Consider the following 21,228-nt stretch of genomic DNA (forward strand, 5'->3'; position numbering starts at 1 on the left):
TGATAATCATTGTGAAAGGCATTCCAATATTTATTAGTTGCAACGGAAGGAACAACTTCGGATTGAGCGATAACTTTTTTCTCCCTCATTGTCTTTCCTTGTTATCCAAGTTTCTTCCTTGTACTCGCCTTCTTGCTCCAACTATGATCCTTTCTTATGGTAACAAAAATAGCATTTTTATCTTTTAAGAATTTTAAAAAATTCAAGTTGGTAAATTAGTTTACAAGTTCATATTTTTGAAATGCTAAACATTTTAAATTAGATTTCTAAAGTTCTAAAAATTTAAAGAATAGATAGTAATTTTATCTAACTGGTAATTTATTAAATTATAGTTAGTACTATTGATTGGAATAGATTAAATTATAAATTGATGTTAATCATCCTTTCGGAGATGATAAGAGGTCGGTCAATGTGGAGGGTGACATGCCATGAAATAACAAGGCCAATTTTATGTATAGTTATGGTCTTTTCCGTTAACAAGACGTCACATGGTGTCTCATAGGTAAGTTAACAGTTATTTCAACATCTATAATAACATTATAAAAATATTCCGTGGCAAGCTTTAGAGCAATTTCTAGTCAATGAGGTACGTTACATTGGCAGAATTGTTGGGAGTCTTTTTAACATGCACACCAAAAAATTAACACATATTTCGATTCTCGTCAGAATTTATCTTTGTGTTTAGATAGAAATTGTGATAAAAGTGATACATTTTCACTATCTGCAAACTTCTTTGCTTTTTCCTTGTTTCAGCAGCTTTGATCTGCCACTCATAGTTATCCAATTGTTCAGCCTCCAACGGTGATCCACACAGAAAACAGATTGCAACTACCAGGATTTTCTCCTCTTGTGCTAGCAAGAAAAATTATGATAAAACTATATCGATTGAAAATCCTAGCCATGTATTTATATAAGCTCAAACGGGCCTAGCTTGATCCGATCCAATATTTAATTAATTCAATTAATTAAATTCGGTCCGTGAATTAATTAATCCAATTAATTAATTCGGACCTATAAATAACCAACCCAATCAATTAATTCATCCAATGATTGTTAAATTAATTAATTGACAAATTGCAATCTTCCAATTTTCTTTTGTGTGCGACCATCAGGTTCTCGATCACGATGTCTAACGACGTGAAATATTATTTTGATCTAATCAAAATTTATAAATTAAAATGCCCTTTTAATTTATCACAAATCACACTCGTCGTCCCAGATTGACATCTAAAAACGTGTCAAGGCAATACATGTAACGGGAAATGTCACGTAACCAAACTTGTTCGTTTACCGTGAAACTATAATCCCTTCGTCAATACGATCCGATCAATTATAAGATATGGAAGTGTATCAATCTCGATTATCGATCATATCTTTCACTCCACTATTAAGTCAATATAAGCCGAAAACTCATTTTCGACTTATGAGTACACTTTGGCCAAAGATTTCATTATCGACTTAATTGAATAAAACGCAGATCATAATCTCTTCCTATCTAAGAGTGACGAATCATCTATTGGTCATTCACAACCTTCATATGATTCTTGACATACCTGAACGATGTCGTATTAGCTGCCCTTGGCAGAGCAACATCCAACACCATCAAAGCATGACCGTCCTCATATAAGGTACTATGACAACCTCAAGTCAAAAAGATCAATCTCATTACGAAACGTTAGAGATTAACCACTGACACTCAGATAATTATCCATGTGGAATCTCTCAGCATCCACGTGTTCATTTAAGTGTCACCACATTTTAACTTGTGAAATCAGCTACTTACTTCACAAGTAAGAAATGTCACACGTGACGATCTATCCGTAATAACGATATCCGTATCTCGTTATTACTTACGACCACGGACGATTTAAAATTCAATCATATGTAATTTGTATCTCACAATCATAACTCCTTGTGATTAACAAATTACGAAAATTTGAATCTACGGACTCTATTATTTAATTTAATTGTCTATTAATTAAATAATAGATCTGTCATTATATTGCATTAATTATATATCAAAAGTATTTATGTTCAAGGTTGAATAGACCTAGGGCATAACACTTACAAACTCCCACTTGCACTACATCCAATCACTTATATATCCAATATCATAAGAGTTTACATGACAATCATGTTTATGCTATGACAACTCTTTGTTAGTGGATCTGTAATATTATCAAATGTGGGAATTCGTTCTTCTCTTTACGTCATTTCTACGTATTATCTTTCTGATGAGATTATACCGCTTTAATACATGTTTAGATAATTGATGAGACCTTAGTTCTTTCACTTTCGCGATAGCTCTATTGTTATCACAATACAATGACATATGATCAACAATATCAGGAACTACTCCAAGTTCATTTATGAACATCATGATCCACATTGCAACTCTTTGCTACTTCTGAAATAATCATGTATTAGATTTCTACTATTGAATTAACGATTGCGTTACGTTTGGAACCTTTCCAACATATCGTTTAAGAGTAAACCAATTTTTTCATATGAAATTTTCTCAAGATTTCATCTATGTAAATTGGGATGAGTTACGCAATCTTCTAGATCTATCTCTAGAGATCAAGTTGCTTCTCCCATATCATTCATCAATAAATCTTTTAACAACCATTATTTCAACAATTGAAACATAGGGATGTCATTTTCTATAATATTAGGAATACGACAATGTTCCCACTATCTTCTTGTAAACACACAATTCGTTTTTAAATTTGATAAAATCAAACACTTTGACTTTTTCATCAAATCGAATATTTCGGCTCCAAGAGACTTCTTTTAACCTATAGTCACAGTATGCAACTGTTGCAAGCAAAACCCGAATCGACTTCAGCAAGGCTACAGGAGAAAGGTTTCACCAAGGTCAACATTTAACCTTTGCTACTAGCCTTGCTTTGTATATATGGATATTCTCATCCATATCAACCTTTTCCTTGTAAACTATTTACAAAAACTTGTGGGTTTTATTCCATCAGGAGGCTCGATCAAGGTCCAAACCTTGTTCACATACATTAAGTTCATTTCAAGTTTCATGACCTCTTGTTGTCTCTTTTAAGTCAACACTTGACTTTATTTTGGTGCAACTAGCATGTTCATTATCTTGGATCAGTAATACCTTATTAGTAATCATGGATTCACACCTTCTTGAAGGTCGAATGATCCTACTAGATTCACATAGAACTAACATGTCCTCAGGAGTCTTTACTTCCTGATCAAGAGTATGTCTTACATCAGATATGGGATCAAACTCGAATTTATCTACTTGGTTAACTATATCTGTTGACTCTTGAACTCTTTCAAGTTCTATTTTGCTCTCACTATCCTCCCCTAGAGTAACATTTTCTATAGGAAGACGATATGTCGTGAGATAAAAACTTTCTTTATGATAATAGAATTTATATTCAAATGTCTGCTTTGAATATCTCCACAAATACGTATTTATCGGATTAGTCTCAAACCTATCCGATTCAAGGCACTTCAAATAAGCGTCATGACCCCAAACTTTCATATGAGATAAATTGAGACTACTACCTTTCCATTACTCGTATGAAGTTCTGTTAACCAACTTAGAAGTGACATGATTTAGTGTGTTGCACATTGCAATCAACGCATGACCCCAAAACAATTTTGGGAGACTTGCATGGTTTGTTATTAATCGCACTATATCTAATAGTTAACGATTTCTCCTTTTAGACACACCACTATGCTGCAGTGTATATGGACGAGTCCACTGCAAGAGAATCTCATTCTCTCTTAGATAATCTAAATTTTATCTTTAAGATATTCTTACTCGATCAGATCTTAATGTGAGCGTATCTTACCTATTTGTTTCTCTTCTTCTAGCTTGAATCCTTTGAACATTTCAAGAATTTTATGCTTGAATTTTATCAAGTATACATGATAATTGATGACATAAGAGAAACTTTATCTAGCATTAATTGACATGGGTCTATATACATCACTATGTATTATGCCAATATTTATGCAAACTTATTTCTTTTCAAGTAAAAGGAGATTTGATCATTGTGCCAAATAGACATGTTTTGCATTTGTCAAACGATTCAAAATTAATTGACTCTACGTATACATCTCTATGTAATTTTGAAATTGCATTTCATCTATATGACCAATTCTGCAATGCCAGATTTGGGTATCAACCAGATTGTCATTTTTATGCCTCTTAACTTCTATACTCATTATAGAATGCTTAGTATTTAGAATATAAATGTTTATTTTGTAGCTTACCATAACTATTAAGATCTTAATCAAGATAAGTAGGAACAACAGTTGTCCTTAACATTAAAATAGTTCATGTCTGAACATGAAATTCATTTTAATGTTCCAGCTACGGTGGGTACGAAGCAACATTTCTCTAATTCTAATACTAAGTCAAAAGGCAACGGCAAGAAGTATGCTCCTACAGGCAATGCAGCAACATTTGCTCATCTTCATCGAGTAGTTCAACTTCTCCCTTTTTCAGTGGTCTACTTCTATCTAGTTTCTCCATATTTATATAAATATGAGATCCACGTCTGGTATCAAATACCTAAGAAACTCATGAAGTAGACGTAAGCCACGCAATATTCCTTCCAATGACCTTTCATTCTATAATGAAATCAAAAGTCATTAGATTTGACATTGTCCTTAGCTCTGACGGTCTTAGCCACATTGGACACTTTCACAAAGCCCCTTTAGACTTCCTCTTAATATCCTTAGAGGAATCAATGGCTTGTCCATTTGTAACTTTGATATTGGGCATAACAGTTTTAAGCAGGTTAAGCAACTTAATGAGTGTGCATTCGAGTTTATTCATATCATAATTCATAATTAGTATGAATAACTCTATGAGAGAGATTGCAGAGCTAAGTCAATACTTAGTTCATAATTCATGATTGAACTCAATTGAGACACTTCTCATGTCAATCATCTTCAGTACATGAGCATTAACTAAAAATACTTCTATCACTTTGCATCGGTATAGTTGTTTGGAAGTCTCATATCCTTCTACACATGATTATTATCACACAACTCTTTTGAAATGAAAAATCATGTTTAGAATGTTAGCATCTATACTCTCATTTTGCTTTTGTAACTCAAGTGACATAGTAGCAAGTATCACATACGTTGTAGTACTATCGTCATCACTGCGTTTATTATAGCAGCCACATCTTTCTTGATCGAGTCATCTGCAGATGTCTCTAGAATGGACTACTTAAGGATATAACCAATTTTCTCATACCTGAGAACAATTCTCAGATTGCAGTACCAAACAAGAAAATTCCGTTTGGTTGTTGGCATCCAGTATGCCATTCAAAACATATGGCTACTCAGGATTCAATATAAATGTAAATGACGAAAAGGAAAAGAATAATATATAAAATGCATCAATTAATTTAATATAGACTTTTATTAAATTAATTATGCTCCTACTGTTTGACTAAATCTATGACCCTCTCACATAAATTTATAGAGTCCACACTTGACTCTCAGTGGGCTGGGATCCCATATGTTATATCAAGATATTGAGTGTACTTAACAAGCCTTAATATATTATTTGGATAGATACTATTATCAATTGTATCTCCATACAACTCCCAAATCGTTAAACCGACAACTCTTTGTCTTCACACATCTTATGTGTTAGCTTAACGTGCCTCTAAAGTTTATCTCTTTGAGTGTACTCAAAAAAAGATAAATTTTTAGTTAAGACAAACCCGTCATTCAGAAATATCAAATATTTCATAGTGTCAAACATATCCCTAATAGACCAGCCTTGAGTGTACTCAACAAGTTGAGACGATTTGGGACTCTAGTTTTTCACTATAATAATGAAAGACGAATAATAAATGTGACTTAATATTTTATTGAGGGATTTTGTATTCAAAGATCTCATCGTAACAATCATATATATTTTATTATACATCTACCATGCAAATAAACATATATATTAAATAATGTAATAGTGTGGACGATTATGGATTTTACTATCTAGTCTTCTCGAGCCATAAGGAAAACTGGCTGGTCAATTCCTAGGGGTATCACATTGATCAGTATCAATGCACCATCTTCATGGTTTCCTTTTCTTCGTGTGTCTTCAATTAGTCCAATTACAACATGTATCCTATACTAGTTGGCACCCAAGCCTAGATGAAATTGGAATCGCATGCCCATAGCAACAATAAAAATAACGGAATCACATGTCCAAAATGATTAAGAGTTCGCAAGTTATAATAATAACGGGCTCACAGGCCCATAATAATAACAGGCTCGCAGGCAGCTTGCAGGCTCATAAAACGATAAGAATAAAATTAACCATTCAACATATCCACATGGTCGAGTCCATAATCGTCCACTAATAATACATTCATCACATAAATGTATGCCTATATAATATCTAATATTATATGCAAACAAGTTTCAAGTTTCTTGCAATTAAGATTGTCTAAACTCTTTTAGACAAATGGATCAGAATAATTAAATAATTAATTAATCATATTAATCAATTAATTAAATTAGTGGGCATATTTAATTAAAATCAAATTTTAATTAAATATCGAATTAGAGTCCCACTCTAATTCCACTATTACATGGCGAAATTATTTAATTAAAATCAAATTTTAATTAAATATCAAACTAGAGTCCAACTCTAATTACAAAACTTAAGGTCGTCTTTAGGGCGAACTTATTTAATTAAAATCAAATTTTAATTAAATATCATATTAGAGTCCAGCTCTAATTTCGAGAAGAATGTTAGGGTGACACAATTTAATTAAAATCAAATTTTAATTAAATGTTAAATTAGAATCCAATTCTAATTTCTAGAATATATTTGGAGCGAATGATTAATTAAAATCAAATTTTAATTAAATGCTAAATTAGAGTCTAACTCTAAATTAAATTGAATTAATATGTTAATTTAGGGTAACATTCCTAAATAAAATAAAATTCAATTTAGAATCAAGTTTAATATTTATGTTAAAATCTAATTTTAACCAAAATATAAAAGTCGTCAATTTTAAATAAAATTTTAAATCTGGGTCAAAATTGAAAAAACTGGTCAAACCCACTTAAATCAATTTTAAAACTTTTCAAAATTGCATTTAAATCCCTTTCCAAAATGAATTGCATTTTGACCCAAAAGAAATTATAATCAGGATCTTCATAACTCACAAATTACAGAATAAGTCCTCCTTTTAAAAATTGCATTTGACCCCCTTTCTAGATAATTACAACCACGGGCCAGCAAATTCAAAATCTGCATCACAGGCCCTTGTTCCAAATTAGTCAGCTGATTTATGCAGAAACCCTAAAATTTTAAAATTTTTTCTTCTCCAGGCGCCGACATAGCAGCGACGTGATGCTGCTGCCGGCTGTTGCAAGCGCGCAGCAGCACGCCTAGGCCTGGGTGGTGCGTTTGCCACCGTCGTGTCCGCCACATCCATCCTTTTTTTTTTAATGATCCAAAATTATTCTCTTCTCAAAACAAAATTTTGAAAATGAAAAATAATTTTAAATTGCTAGATTCAAGAAAAACATGATAAATCAACTTTTGATTTCAATAATATGTAAATCAATTCCTAACAAACACAAAGTTGGTTCTGATACCAGTGTTGGGAATCTTTTTAACATACACAACGAAAAATTAAAACATATTTCGATTCCCGCCAGGATTCATTTTTGTGTTTAAATAGAAATTATGATAAAAGTGATACATTTTCCTTATCTGCAAACTTCTTTGTTTTTCCCTTGTTCCAGCAGTTTTGATCTGCCACCCAAAGCTGTCCAATTGCTCAGCCTCTAACGGTGATTCACACAGAGAACAGATTGCAGCTACCAGGGTTTTCTCATCTTGTACTAGCAAGAAAAAATATGAGAAAACTATATCGATTGAAAACTCTAGCCATGTATTTATATAGGCCCAAACGGGCTTGGCCTGATCCGATCCAATATTTAATTAATTCATTTAATTAAATCCCGTCCATGAATTAATTAATTCGGGCCTATAAATAACCAACCCAATCAATTAATTCATCCAACGATTGTTAAATTAATTAATTGATAAATTGCAATCTTCCAATTCTCTTTTGTGTGCGACTCATCAGGCTCCCGATCATGATGCCTAACGATGTGAAAATGGTATTTTAATTTATCACCAATCACACTCGCCATCCCAAATTAACATCTAGCAATGTGTCAGGACAATACATATAACAAGAAATATTACGTGATATGACAAAATCAAACTTGTTCGTTTACCGTGAAACTATAATCCATTTATCAATATGATCCGATCAATTACGAGATATGAAAGTATATCAATCTTGATTATCGATCATATCTTTCACTCCACTATTAAGTCAATATAAATCGAAAACTCATTTTCGACTTATAAGTATACCTTGGCCAAGGATTTCGTTATCGACTTAATTAAATGAAACGCAGATCATAATCTCTTACTATCCAAGAGTGACAAATCCTCTATTGGTCATTCACAACCTTCATATGATTCTTAACATACCCGAACGATGCCGTATTAGCGGCCCTTGGCAGAGCAACATCCAATACTATCAAAGCATGACCGTCCTCATATAAGGTACTATGACGACCTCGAGTCAAAAGGACCAACCCCACTACTGAACGTTAGCGATTAACCACTGACACTCAGATAGTTATCCTTGTGGAATCTCTCGGCGGGTCTCTAATGTTTGTTCTATAACAAAACATCCACATGTTCATTTAAGTGTCACCTCACTTTAACTTGTGAGATCAGCTGCTTACTTCACAAGTAAGAAATGCCACACGTGACGATCTATCTGTAATAATGATATCCGTATCTCGTTATTACTTATGATCACGGACGATTTAAGATTCAATCATGTATAATTTGTATTTTACATTCACAACTCCTTATAATTAACAAATTACGAAAATTTGAATCTACAGACTCTATTATTTAATTTAATTGTCTATTAATTAACTAATAGATTTGTCATTATATTGCATTAATTATATATCAAAAGTTTTTATGTTCAAAATTGATTGGACTTAGGGCATAACAGTTAAAGGTATGAATTTTGGAAGCTTCCCACTTTTTGGTGTATGAAACCTTGATTTGCACCCCCTTACAATTCCATGAATTGCACCAAGTTCCTAATATCATTCACCATGTTTTTTTTCGTGCCTTCTTCCCTCCTTTCTTGCATTCTTATCTTTGTCACCATCAAAGGTAAAGTCCTGAACCAAAGGAAAAAACCAGCACTCCCACCAAGTCCATTTTCCTGGCCTATAGTCGAAAACCTTCCTGAAGTCCACACAAACAAGCCTGCATTCAAATGGATAAATGGAGCAGTAAAAAAACTAAAAACGGATATAGCCTGCTTCCGTCTGGGCAGAGTTCATATAATGGTAGTAGTTTCCCCAGAACTCGCCCGAGAATTTCTGCAGAAACATGATTCCCTTTTTGTATCAAGACCTACAACCATGGCTACTTAATATTCAAGCCGGGGATTCTTGACCATGGGAGTTTCGCCATGGGGAGAACAGTGGAAGAAAATGAGGAGGACTGTTACCCATGAGTTGCTTAGTCCAACCAGACTTCGATGGCTACTTAACAAGAGGAATGAAGAAACTGATAATCTTCTTTACTACGTTTACAAACAATGCAACAATCAAGATGGATCAGTAATAAATCTGAGAGTACCGCTTCAACATTATAGCGTAAATGCGATCAGAAAGATGAGTTTTAGCAGAAGATTCTTTGGGGAAGGTGGAGAAAACGGAGGTCCAGGTTTTGAAGAAAAGAACTACGTTGATGCTCTTTATTCTGTGCTCCACAACATGTATGCATTTTGGATTGCAGATTATGCGACCTGGTTGAGAAGTCTAGATATTGAAGGCCATGAAAAGATCATAAAAAACTCCATGAGTATTTTCGAAAAATACCATGATCCAATCATACAATAAAGGGTTAAACAATGGAGAGATGGTGAGAAAGAGGAGGCGGAGGACCTTCTTGACATTATTATATCTTTAAGGATGAAAGCCGGGTGACACTTCTGTCTATATATGAGATCAAAGCTCAATGCTTTGTGGGATCATTTCTGTTACTATTTTTGTTTCCTTGGTCTATTGGGCGTTCAGCATAGCAGGCAAATTTATTTATTATTATTATTTTTTTTTTTTGGGGACATGGCACTTCTTTTAGATCTTCTCCTACAAATATAGGGGTTTGTTCTCTATGTATACATAAAACGTGCCTGAACTATGTGGTAAGTGTTCACATTTTTATTCGTATATTTCATAAGATCTACGAGTACTATGTTAACCAATGACATGCCGTGAAATCTTGAAAAGTATATCTGCTAGCAAAAGATGTAAAACTCACTAACAGGTAAAGGAGCAAGGCATCTAGACCTGACGAGTATTCCTTCAAATATAATGTAACCATTCACTCATAAATATGCTAATTGTACAACTATTGTTGGGCATAAGACAAAGTTTTCTTGTTCTGTACATCTTATACCTGTGATTATCGCATTTCTGGAATCATCAGTGTGCGCCTATTCGGGATACGATATTAAAGCGTAAATGATACAATGACATATAATGAATGAAATTTTTAACACTTCCTTCTTATTTAATACTCCACCTTACCAATGCGTCTCAATAAATTTCATACTACAATAACTATAGATTAACCATGGCCATTTATTACAACATATTTCTTTCCTGAAGATAAACTATGGTACAGCAAATTTGATGACCAAAAGACACCAAAATAGGTATTCATATACCCCTAAATAAAGTAGTTTGCCATTCAAGATGTACTACGTAACAACCAATGGGCTTTAATGGTTGCATTACACCACACAGACAAGCATGTATATCCAGCATTTAGACGGGCACCAAATTTATTGAACGGAGCTCTGGCTACAGACCTCCAGTCCATTCCCTGCAGAGCAATAATTCAATGGAACAAATTAAAACCGTGATTCTAATGTTTTTGGACATTGAATACAATCAAATCTGTTTCTTGGGCTACGACAGTCTAGAACCAATACTGTAAAGGAAAACATACCATCTGGATCAAAGAAAAATGCTTGCTTGGTCTTTCCATCTGGGTGTGCCCTCTCATATACCTCAATTCCTTTTTCCTGCTAGGAAAGATGAAGCAAATCTTAATAAAACTAGAATGGAAAATGTGAACTCGTGTTTAGCTCTTTTTCATCCTTCTCTTTTTCCTACAGGAACTCCCTTTCTTTGATTTCCCCCCAAGAAGCCCTCAGCTTGTTTTTCAATTTATATAAATAGCAACAACAAACTAAGCCTTGTTCATGGAAGTAGCAAGATGAACCAGTGACAAAGGAATTAGAATCAACGACTCTAGTGAGTGAAGCAGATTTTTGCACTCGGGTCAAGGGAAAAGTGACAACCGGGTCAGGGATAGTCGAACAGTGGCATCATATTTGGGAGATAGAGACTTCTTAATACTCTACCAAAAATGGCGCCAGTGGTTGTGCCGCTGGGACAAGGGATTTTGTTTGATACTCAGAAATGGGAGTTGGATGGTATATTGGTATTGGCTGTAGGAGTGAGCAGTGGGACTTGGAATGGAGAGAGTAGTCTCCAGCCCGAGAATCGACCAACTGGGCATTGATGATGGCTGACTTGCAGATGGACCGGTTTTACAGTCGTAGACACGTGTTGCATGTAATGTGTTCAGAATCTACATGCTATGTGGGCATATTTCAAGTTCTTAGATATCTTTTCACCAAAAAACACCCCCATTTTGGTGTATATATATTTCCTCACCAATTCGAAGATTTAGAGATAGAGATATAATGATAATCTTGTGGCCTCAACTCTTGTACTAACAACACTTGTAACAGCAGATGTGTTTTCTCCAAGCTCAGTAAAGCAGAACTCAAGAGAAGATGTTATAGTGAAAGAAGGGCATTGGACAGAGGTGGTTGAGTGATGCAGATACAGAGGCATAGGTTCATTACACATGAGGCAAACACCAGAAGGCAAACAATTAATCACAACGCAGGAATTGGACCATGCAACTTGCTGCTGGGTTTAATTTTATTTTGCAGGGCTATTTTTATTCTGCTGCTTGCTTTCTTTTGCAGTTGAGTAAAACAAAAGACTGCTTCACTGTTTGGGGGTTGTTCATTATTTCCGACAAAAGACTTTGTGTAACAATTCGACCTCTATGTCCAAGCCGTTAACTTACGTACTATTCATTTTAGGCGAGCCTAAGTCCATCTTACCCATTTTGTAGCATCTCTAAGATTCGAACTCATGACATTTCCCTTAAGATGGATTTAAGTTGAATCCTAGTGCCTTTGGGAATGAGGCCTGGGTCGTTACAAAAAATGCAAGGGAAATTGTTCAATTGTTACCAGGATTCAACTTAAGTCTATTTTAAAGGAAATGTCAAAGGTTCAAATAACGGGGACTTGACAGAAATCCGTGATGGGATAAGATGGATTCGGACTCTTCCATAGTGGACAGTACATAAGTTAATGGCTTGGCTATAGAGGCCGAGTCGTTACACATTGAGCTTCGTCACTTTCTTTGATATTCTTTGTTTCATAATTTCCACTGCACCATTGAGTAAAGTTTCAATTTCTCCACAAGAAGTTGATGATTAAGCTACAAATTCGAAGGAAAAATTAACTGAAATCATGGAAGGGAAAAATTTGAAAGTTCTCGAAATTCAGTGGGGGCAATTTCACAACATCAAACAAGCTGCAGCATGATTAAACCAAGCAGTCTCTTTGGACTTGCCTATGATGTAAATTGTGAAAGTTCTATGATATTCTTCATCCTGACTAGCCCCAAGGATATTAAAATTATGAAGATGTAACTATAAATTCTGAATCATAAAGACCTTCATCATACACATCATCCAAAAGGAGGTGAATACTTGTATATTGGAAGGACGATAATGCAGTAAGAGCAATGGATTTAGCTGGAGTATGTCCAAGGAAGGTAATGTTGCTGGAGTTTCTAACTTCTCATCTGGTATGGCTACAGCTTGAACTGTATACATTATTACAGAAACTAGAAGGTTTCAAAACACTCTGGTAAACTAAACCGGAAGAACGCAATATACAAAACAATGTTCCGTATGAATCTTCTTTACACCAAGGCAAAAGCATACATTAGTGTAAATTATGCACTTTTCAGATCTGAAGGCTTCCTTCCATTAACAAAGAGCAGAGTTTCAAACTTAAAGACAGCCGACATGCATATGAACTAAGCCCCAAATGCAAACTTCATCTCAAATTGACTGAGTGAAGGATCTAGCTATGTTGGAAGTCCAAGCATAAGAAGAAACTCTCTCTCTCTCTCTCTCTGTGCAAGTGTGGTTTAGCAAGGATTTGCCAATAATCAAATTCAGACAAGACACCTAACTAACTAGGCCTTCTTGACTACCAACAAAGTACCGTGAAAGTTACCTACTTGAAGAGAGGTGGTTGAAAATCTCACAGCAGTTGATTTTGAGGATTTAGTTCTCATTGGATTGTTTCCAAATTCAAACCAAAGAAACGTGACGAAAAGTTACACTGAACTGTTTCATACATGAGCCCGAATAGCCTAAACTCTCAAGTGCCAACAAAACTTCAGCATGATCCTTAATTAAAGCACTCATTTTCTTACTTCAAACACAAATTCTTTGACAATCTGAAGCAACACATTAACTTGTAAAATGTGCACAGCCTGGAAGAGTTCAAAAACGACCATTCGAATTCAGAATACATAGTCAGGTATAGAGAGACTAGATTTCTAATGGTGGACAGCTAACCTCCGTTGCATTCACCAGAAAACAATAAAGACGAAATACTCATATTACCAAAATAACAATCCCGTCCAAATTTAATCCTAATAAATTTCTTATTCTATATCTTGACTATACTTCTATAAATTATGCCAGACAATACTAATTGCCTGAATCCAAATCTAACATCGATGTCTATATTCATAAATAGGAATTGATTGCATCAGGGATATATATAATCATAATTGTCGAGAATGTTTATCAATAATAACCGCACCTTAAGGCTCTGAATAAAGGAGTCGAAATTGTACACAGAGAAGCAGATATGGTGACCTCTGGGGAGATTCTTGGGGTCTGCCAATGCTGATGTGGCACTCCATGGTCCTTCGGGAAGTTTTGAATTGGGATCCCTCTCTATGAGGTGAAGATAAAAGGATGAACCCAACTTCAACCATATAAAATCAAATTCAAATTCAAATTCTGGACTCTTCACTTGCTCAAAACCAAATACCTGTAAAAACCCACCATTCAAAATCGTATTTTGTTTCAGTTTCTATTTTTTTTCCCATAAAAATTATGAAGAGAATGTTAATGGAAAAATACCGCCTTGGACAAAAACAAATCAATTTCTCGGACTATTCCGTTAACAAGGTTTATTTTTAAGATGGTAATCAAGAGACTGTACGATATCAAAGCTTGAAAAATTAAATGGGCAAAGATTGGAATTTTCAAGCAAGCCACCATTTATGAGACGTGTTAAACATCAAATTTCACATCCCAAAACTATGAAAACAATAGTCAAGTTATAACAGAATAGACTATACCTCTTATCACGGAACCCTAAATTAAATAGAGAAACCCAAAATACAAAGTACTGAATGTTGCAGTTTTCTACTTGGTGAGGAACTCTGCTGTTTTCTACTTTCTAGTGACTTCGCTAACTTCGAGGACCAATAGATGCCGAGTTTTTAGCGTCATATGCATGTGTTTGGCCTCCATTTTTATCTCATTCTCATTCTCATTCTTTTTCTCTCTCCTATTTTCAATCACACAATCTTCCATAAAATAATACTACACACAAATCAAAAACTTTTCATTCCTTTTCAACCACACATTTTTCAAAAAAACACTATTTCATCCATTAAAATTAGTTAAGAATGGGGGTCAAACACATGCTTAGTTATCTACTTTTTTTTTCTGTTGGTAAGTTTGCATTGGTCCGTCATCTATTATCCCATTAGCAAGTTGATCCTCAAAAACTTAAAAAAAATGCATGATAGTATTGAAAAATGAAAATGTGTACAAGCTAAAGAAAGTGCCATGTCGATTGAAACAAGCATCTATAGCATGGTACTGTATAGTGAAATTGACAGCTACTCTGTAGAAAAAGGATTTGAGAAATGCAAAAGTGAGGCTATGTTATATGGGAAAAGACAGAGAGTGGTTGATATTTTATATTGATGATTTGTGCTGAAAAGAAACAATTCTGAAATGATTGAAAATTTTAAGAAAGAAATGATAATGAAGTATGAAATGAATAATCGTTGGGAAAACTACGTCATTTTCCGGGAATTCAAGTTTATGAAGATGTAGAAGTGGTATTTATTTCACAAAAGAGATATGCTGAAAAAATTTAGAATGTTTGGTTGTAAATAAAAAACTCATGAAAGAGGATGGAAGAAGATAGGTGGATGCTACTCTCTATAGAAGTCTCATTGGAAACTTCTTGTATTTTACAGCTGCAAAAGTTGATATTATGTTTGCAGCAAACATGTTTTCAAGTTTTATGCATTCTCCAGGTAACATTCATTTTGCAGCACTAAAAAAAGTTATGGAATTCAATATTTCAAAAGTTCTCCAGTGAAGTTAATTGGGTTCTGTGATGGTGATTGAAGAGGTTGTGTAGACGATATAAAAGGCACCTTTAGTTATGCATTTTATATTGGACCAAGTGTATTTTCTTGATCCTCGAGGAAGCAACAATCAGTTGCTCAATCATCAGCGGAAGATGACTTTATTTTAACTACACTCGACACATCTCAAGCATTTTGGCTGAAAAGAATTTTTGAAGATATATTGGTGAAAAGAAAATGGAGGCCATGGAAATATTTTTGACAACAAATCAGCGATAACAATGACAAAGAATCACATTTCTTATAGCAGAACCAGACACACAATCAAGGATCACTTTTTATCAGAGATGCAATTGAAGAAGTGAAGTTGATGTTCTGCAAATCTGTTTGCCAAACGAAAATTTTCGACAACTGAGAGAAGCATTAGAAGTTCAAGGGCAGCACCAGGGCCGGTCCTGGCCCAAAGCAAGTGAGGCCATTGCCTTGGGCCTCATATTTTAGGGGCCTCTAAAAAGCCCAAAATCGTCCACTTCATTAAAAAAATAATAAAAAAAAAAATTTAAGTATGCACATAAAAGAGGAAAACAAACGGACTGGCGGACTACATTCAGTTTCTCCATTAGTGTCTTCTCTTCATCTTCTCCACAAACGGCACTCCGATCTAGAAGGCAAAATTAATCCACAGGTTGGGCGAAATCCTCAGGTGTGAAATCCACAGGTTGGGCGTCAATTTTTTTTATCAAAACTGTATTATACTTTATTAAAATTTTCCCTTCATTCTGGTAATCAGAAATCATGTCCATTTATGATAATAAACAAAATCCAACAAGAATTTATGTTGTACAGTTGTACATTTGCCCCAGTACACGAATTTGTAGCCCATGTTTAGGTTGTTAAGTGCTAGAATGTAGAAAGAAACAGCCATGGCAGGACCTGTAATATTATTTTCATGGTTTTGAGTGTCGGTAATCTGTACAGCAGAAGAAAATATTTCGAACTTCTTGAATATTTCTTAATATCATTTCGTAATTCGTAGGCTTTTGCATCCTCAAATTCTGCTAGAAATGACCAAATAACTCTTGCTACTATATCTGATTTTTTTTAATTTTTTTTTAATTTTTATTTTTTTTTATCTTAGACTAGTTTTTTTTTTTTTTGAAGAAGACGTCATAGAGGGCATCTCCTTGTAGATTTGCTTTGCGTAATTTCATTGCTGGCACTCTAGAGCAAATTGTGTGACAACTTTGAGACAAGCAAGGCTCTTGCTCTGTATCAAATTCAGCCTTTTTCTTCCATTTAGGCACTTGCTTTGTATCAAATTTAGCCTTTTTCTTCCATTTTTTCGACAGTAGCCAGTAGGAGTAGGATTTTAGTAATTAGTGGTGATGTTATTTCAATATAAGTTTTGATTTTTGATTTTTCGGCAGTAGAATTTTAGTGCCCTCTCTCGATATTATTTCAATACAACTATACAAGTAATGAATTCTTATTTTGCTCCATTTTTGCTCCACTTTTTCAGACTTTGCATTTTCAATCGCAACTTGGAACAGCCGCGTTGTCTACTTCAAGCACCACCGCGACCACCACTACAACCAATTTCAAAATCCTTTCAATTTGGGGACTTATCAATCAGGTTTTATCGCTCTTTGCTTATTATTATGTCTACAAGAAAATTTGAATCTGGATGTGCCAAAAGAAAAAGAAAGAAAAAGATTGAAAAATTGATTAAATCTCAAGAAGGGGCACTTGATAAGTTTTTTGGCAGTAGTAAACGAACACATAATGAAGATGTAGTTACTGAAGAAGTGTTTAACGAGAATGATAACAAAAATAATACAATTGAGGAAGGACATTGTGTGATGAATGAAGAGGTGTCTACTGACAAAGATAATGAACCATTTTCTCTCAACCTTATTGATCCAGCAAATTGGGGAAATATGAATACGAATTTAAGAGATTTAATTGTATTGAAAGGTCCTATAAGAGAACATGATATGATTTTTCCGAAAGATAGAGCAAATTGACACTTCTCATCCATATATTACGTTCGAAGATTACCTAATGAAGAGACGTATGATAGAAAATGGTTGATATATTCAAAAAGTTTGGATAAAGTATTTTGCTTTTGTTGTAAGCTATTTAAGAATGATGGGATCAGAACTCAATTGGCACATGATGGAGTAAATGATTGGAAAAATATTGGTGAAAAGCTTAAAATGCATGAAGTAAGTTGTGACCACATCAATAACATGAGTAAATGGATAGAAATGGAATTAAGATTCGAAAAGAGTCAAACAATTGATAAAAGTGTGCAAGAACAAATCAATAGAGATAGAGAACATTGGAGACAAGTATTATTGAGAATAATATCTGTGGTGAAAACTCTTGCTGAGAATAATTTAGCATTTCGTGGGGATAATGAGAAGATATATCAAGAAAATAATGGTATCTTCTTAAGCATGATTTAAATGATTGCTGAGTTCAATCCTGTGATGCAAGAGCATGTTCGTCGAATAAAAAATAAAGAGATTCATTATCATTATCTAGGATACAAAATTCAGAATGAGCTGATACTTATGCTAGCAGGCGAGATAAAAAAAGTAATCATTGAGAAACTCAAAAATTCTAAATACTTTTCTGTTATTCTTGATTGCACTCCAGATACAAGTCATGAAGAACAAATGTCTATAATATTGAGGTGTGTAAATATTTCGGCAAGTCTAGTGAAGGTTGAAGAATTCTTTTTAGGATTTTTATTGGTGGATGATACATCAGGTAAGGGACTTTGTGATGAACTGGTGGATGCTTTGAATAATTTAGAACTTGATATTGATGATGTAAGGGGTCAAGGTTATGACAATGGTGCTAACATGAAAGGACAACATAAAGGAGTTCAAAGTAGATTATTACAACTAAATCCTAGAGCATTCTACAGTCCTTGTGGATGTCATAGTCTTAATCTTGCACTTTGTGATATGGCCACTTGTTGTTCAAAAGCTAAATCTTTCTTTGGAGTGGTGCAATGTATATACACTTTATTTTCTTCATCTACTAAACGGTGGAAAATTTTCAAAGAGAATGTAACTGGTCTCACCCTTAAGCCCTTGTCACAAACTCGGTGGGAAAGTCATATTGAAAGTGTTAGAGCGATAAGATTTCAAACTCCGCAGATAAAAAAAGCGTTACTTCAATTAGCAAATATTGATGATCCTAAGACAAAAAGTGAGGCGGAGTGTTTGGCAACATCTGAAATTGACAATTTTGAATTTTTACTTGGGATGATTATTTGGTATGAAGTATTGAATAATGTTAACAGAGTAAGCAAACATTTGCAAGCGAAAGACATGCATATTGATGTTGCTATAGACCATTTAAAAGGACTCATTTCATTTTTCAAAAGTTATAGAGAATCTGGTTTTGAATCGGCCATGGTAGATGTTAAAGAGATTGCAAGTGAATTAGAAATTGAATCGATCTTTCGTGAAAAACGGGTTATACATAGAAAAAAGCAGTTTGATGATACTTCTTCTGAACAGATAACACAAACAGCTGAAAAATCTTTTAAGATCAATTATTTCTTACATATAGTGGATCAAGCTCTATCATCACTTGAGAATAGATTTGAGCAATTTCAGAAATATGATGATATTTTTTGGATTTTTATTTGATTTGAAAAGACTTAAATTTATTGATGATGATGTTTTGAAGCGTTCTTGCATTAAACTTAAAAATTACTTAAAGCATAATACAATTTCTGATATTGATGGAACGGAATTATTTTCTGAGTTGAAAATTTTAAGGGAAGCGATATCTGAAAACATATTTGGAGCAATTGATGTATTGGATTACATTAAGAGAATGAATTGTTGTTTTGCAAATGCCTGGATTGCTTATAGAGTATTATTGACCATTCCTGTCACAGTTGCCTCTGCTGAAAGAAGTTTTTCGAAGTTGAAATTGATTAAATCTTATCTTCGATCATCCATGTCACAAGAGCGATTGAATGGATTAGCTATGATTTCTATTGAAAAAAATATGTTGGAAAAACTTGATGTTAGTAGTTTGATTACTAATTTTACATCTCAAAATGTGAGAAGGTTAAATCTTATGCTAGCCTAATCTTTCGGGTTGTGAAAGAAATTTTATTTTGCTATTCCATCTTTTGAATTGTATAAAGTTTTCTTTTTAATATAAAAGTGTTAATTATTTAAATATTTACATATTGTTAGATTTGTAAAATAAATTTTTGTGCTGAGGGGCCACATATTAATTAAACGTCTAGGGCCTCTAAATTCTCAGGGCCGACCGTGGGCAGCACATTCAGGGGGAGAATGTTATGATTAATGTGCATTGAAGTAACTTTAGCTAAACTGTACCACAGTTAATTTTTTATGTGTGAATTCAAGTTAAATTATGGTTAGAATATGTATTTTTGTATTGGCCTAAAGAACATGTGGCCAAGAGAAAAACAGGGGAATAGAAGTTGAAAATTGGGAAACCTCTTCCATAGAATTCCCTCTCCTCTTCTCCTCTACTATTCACCAAATTCGACATTTCAATCTCCTTTATTCTTCAATGTTACCTTTCTACAATACATTTGCTGGTGAATCCTGCCAACATCCTTTTATATCTGGGCGTATTGTCCCGTGTACCTTTTTCTTTACGTAATCATTTGGTTGCAAAGTTTCTCCAAATAATGAATGATTATAGATAATTATGTTATGCACAAGTCCATCATCTGCATTATGGGTCTGTTCGATAATGATTTTTAGAATTGATTTTTTGACCGTTAGAAGAAAAGTATGGGCCACTTATGAGATAAGAAGTCAAAAATTATAGCTAGAATAATGAAATAACGGTCAAAATATCAATTTTTCGAGGTAAAAATTACTCCAAACGGTGCATATGTTTCACACTGACCTTCAATTAGGTATTTCATAAATTTGGGTCAACTTTTACAATGTCCAACTTGGATCAATTCTCCAAATGACGACATATGTCTTTTAGGTGTAAAACCATCAGAATCTGAGTGGGGTTTTTAGACCCCACCTAGAATGCATGGGATTTTAATTTCCTATTCTCTTTTACTGTTTATAATTATAAATATAGTTCTCAAATCACGGTACGTTGTAATAACCATCTTTGTACTTTTTACTGGTTGGTGTCTCCATTCTTCAGATATTAATCGAATTCAAAGACTTATCGAACCTTATTTTATGGTTTTTCTTTTTCATACTACATACTTCAACCTTCTTAATATTAGACATAAATTGGGTCGTGATCACTTCTTCACTATCTTTAGCAATAGTAAACATCATCCTTGGTGTGACTTGATCAACACTGCTCCATCTTCGCGTTATTTCTTCTCGACGGTTACACTCAATCAATATGACTCAACCACCACAGATACACCTCGATGCGACTCTAGGACCACAACTCCTCCTCAAAGTTTCAAATTGTCATCATCCTTGATATTATCCTATAATATGAATCGTGAGCACTAATACTATTTGCTGTAAGAAATTGCCCAATACACGTGGCAAATGCAACAAGAATGAGAAACAAGCAACATGA

At 34.0% G+C, this 21,228-nt stretch overlaps 1 protein-coding gene and 1 pseudogene across 2 annotated transcripts; one reads left to right on the forward strand and one right to left on the reverse strand.

Annotated features, from left to right (window-relative positions):
* Nucleotides 1–9,180: 9,180 nt before the first annotated feature.
* On the forward strand, nt 9,181–10,065 carry LOC111406555 (annotated as a pseudogene).
* A 556-nt stretch (nt 10,066–10,621) lies between these two features.
* LOC111405540 lies at nt 10,622–14,564 on the reverse strand. Of its 2 annotated transcripts, none has more exons than XM_023034478.1 (4): nt 14,405–14,564; nt 14,079–14,312; nt 11,093–11,171; nt 10,622–10,966 (listed from the first exon to the last, which is right to left on the reverse strand). In XM_023034478.1, exons 1-4 carry the CDS (start codon nt 14,543–14,545, stop codon nt 10,926–10,928), a joined length of 495 nt encoding a protein of 164 aa, XP_022890246.1. In that variant the 5' UTR covers nt 14,546–14,564; the 3' UTR covers nt 10,622–10,925. The 2 variants fall into 2 exon arrangements, with proteins under 2 accessions (XP_022890246.1, XP_022890248.1); XM_023034480.1 differs by having other exon boundaries at nt 11,093–11,168; nt 14,405–14,560.
* Between the last annotated feature and the right edge of the window lie 6,664 nt (nt 14,565–21,228).

Source organism: Olea europaea, chromosome 12 (assembly GCF_002742605.1).
Source record: "Olea europaea var. sylvestris chromosome 12, O_europaea_v1, whole genome shotgun sequence".
Lineage (NCBI taxonomy): Eukaryota > Viridiplantae > Streptophyta > Magnoliopsida > Lamiales > Oleaceae > Olea > Olea europaea.

Bases quoted from the DNA above. Each gene is read 5' to 3' on its own strand.
- LOC111405540 (XM_023034478.1), bottom strand. From the start codon at position 14,545: ATGGTGGCTTGCTTGAAAATTCCAATCTTTGCCCATTTAATTTTTCAA. The intron at 11,172-14,078 runs GTGCGGTTATTA...CATCTTTCCTAG, and splicing joins CCTTTATTCAGAGCCTTAAG to CAGGAAAAAGGAATTGAGGT. The intron at 10,967-11,092 runs GTATGTTTTCCT...ATTGCTCTGCAG, and splicing joins ATTTTTCTTTGATCCAGATG to GGAATGGACTGGAGGTCTGT.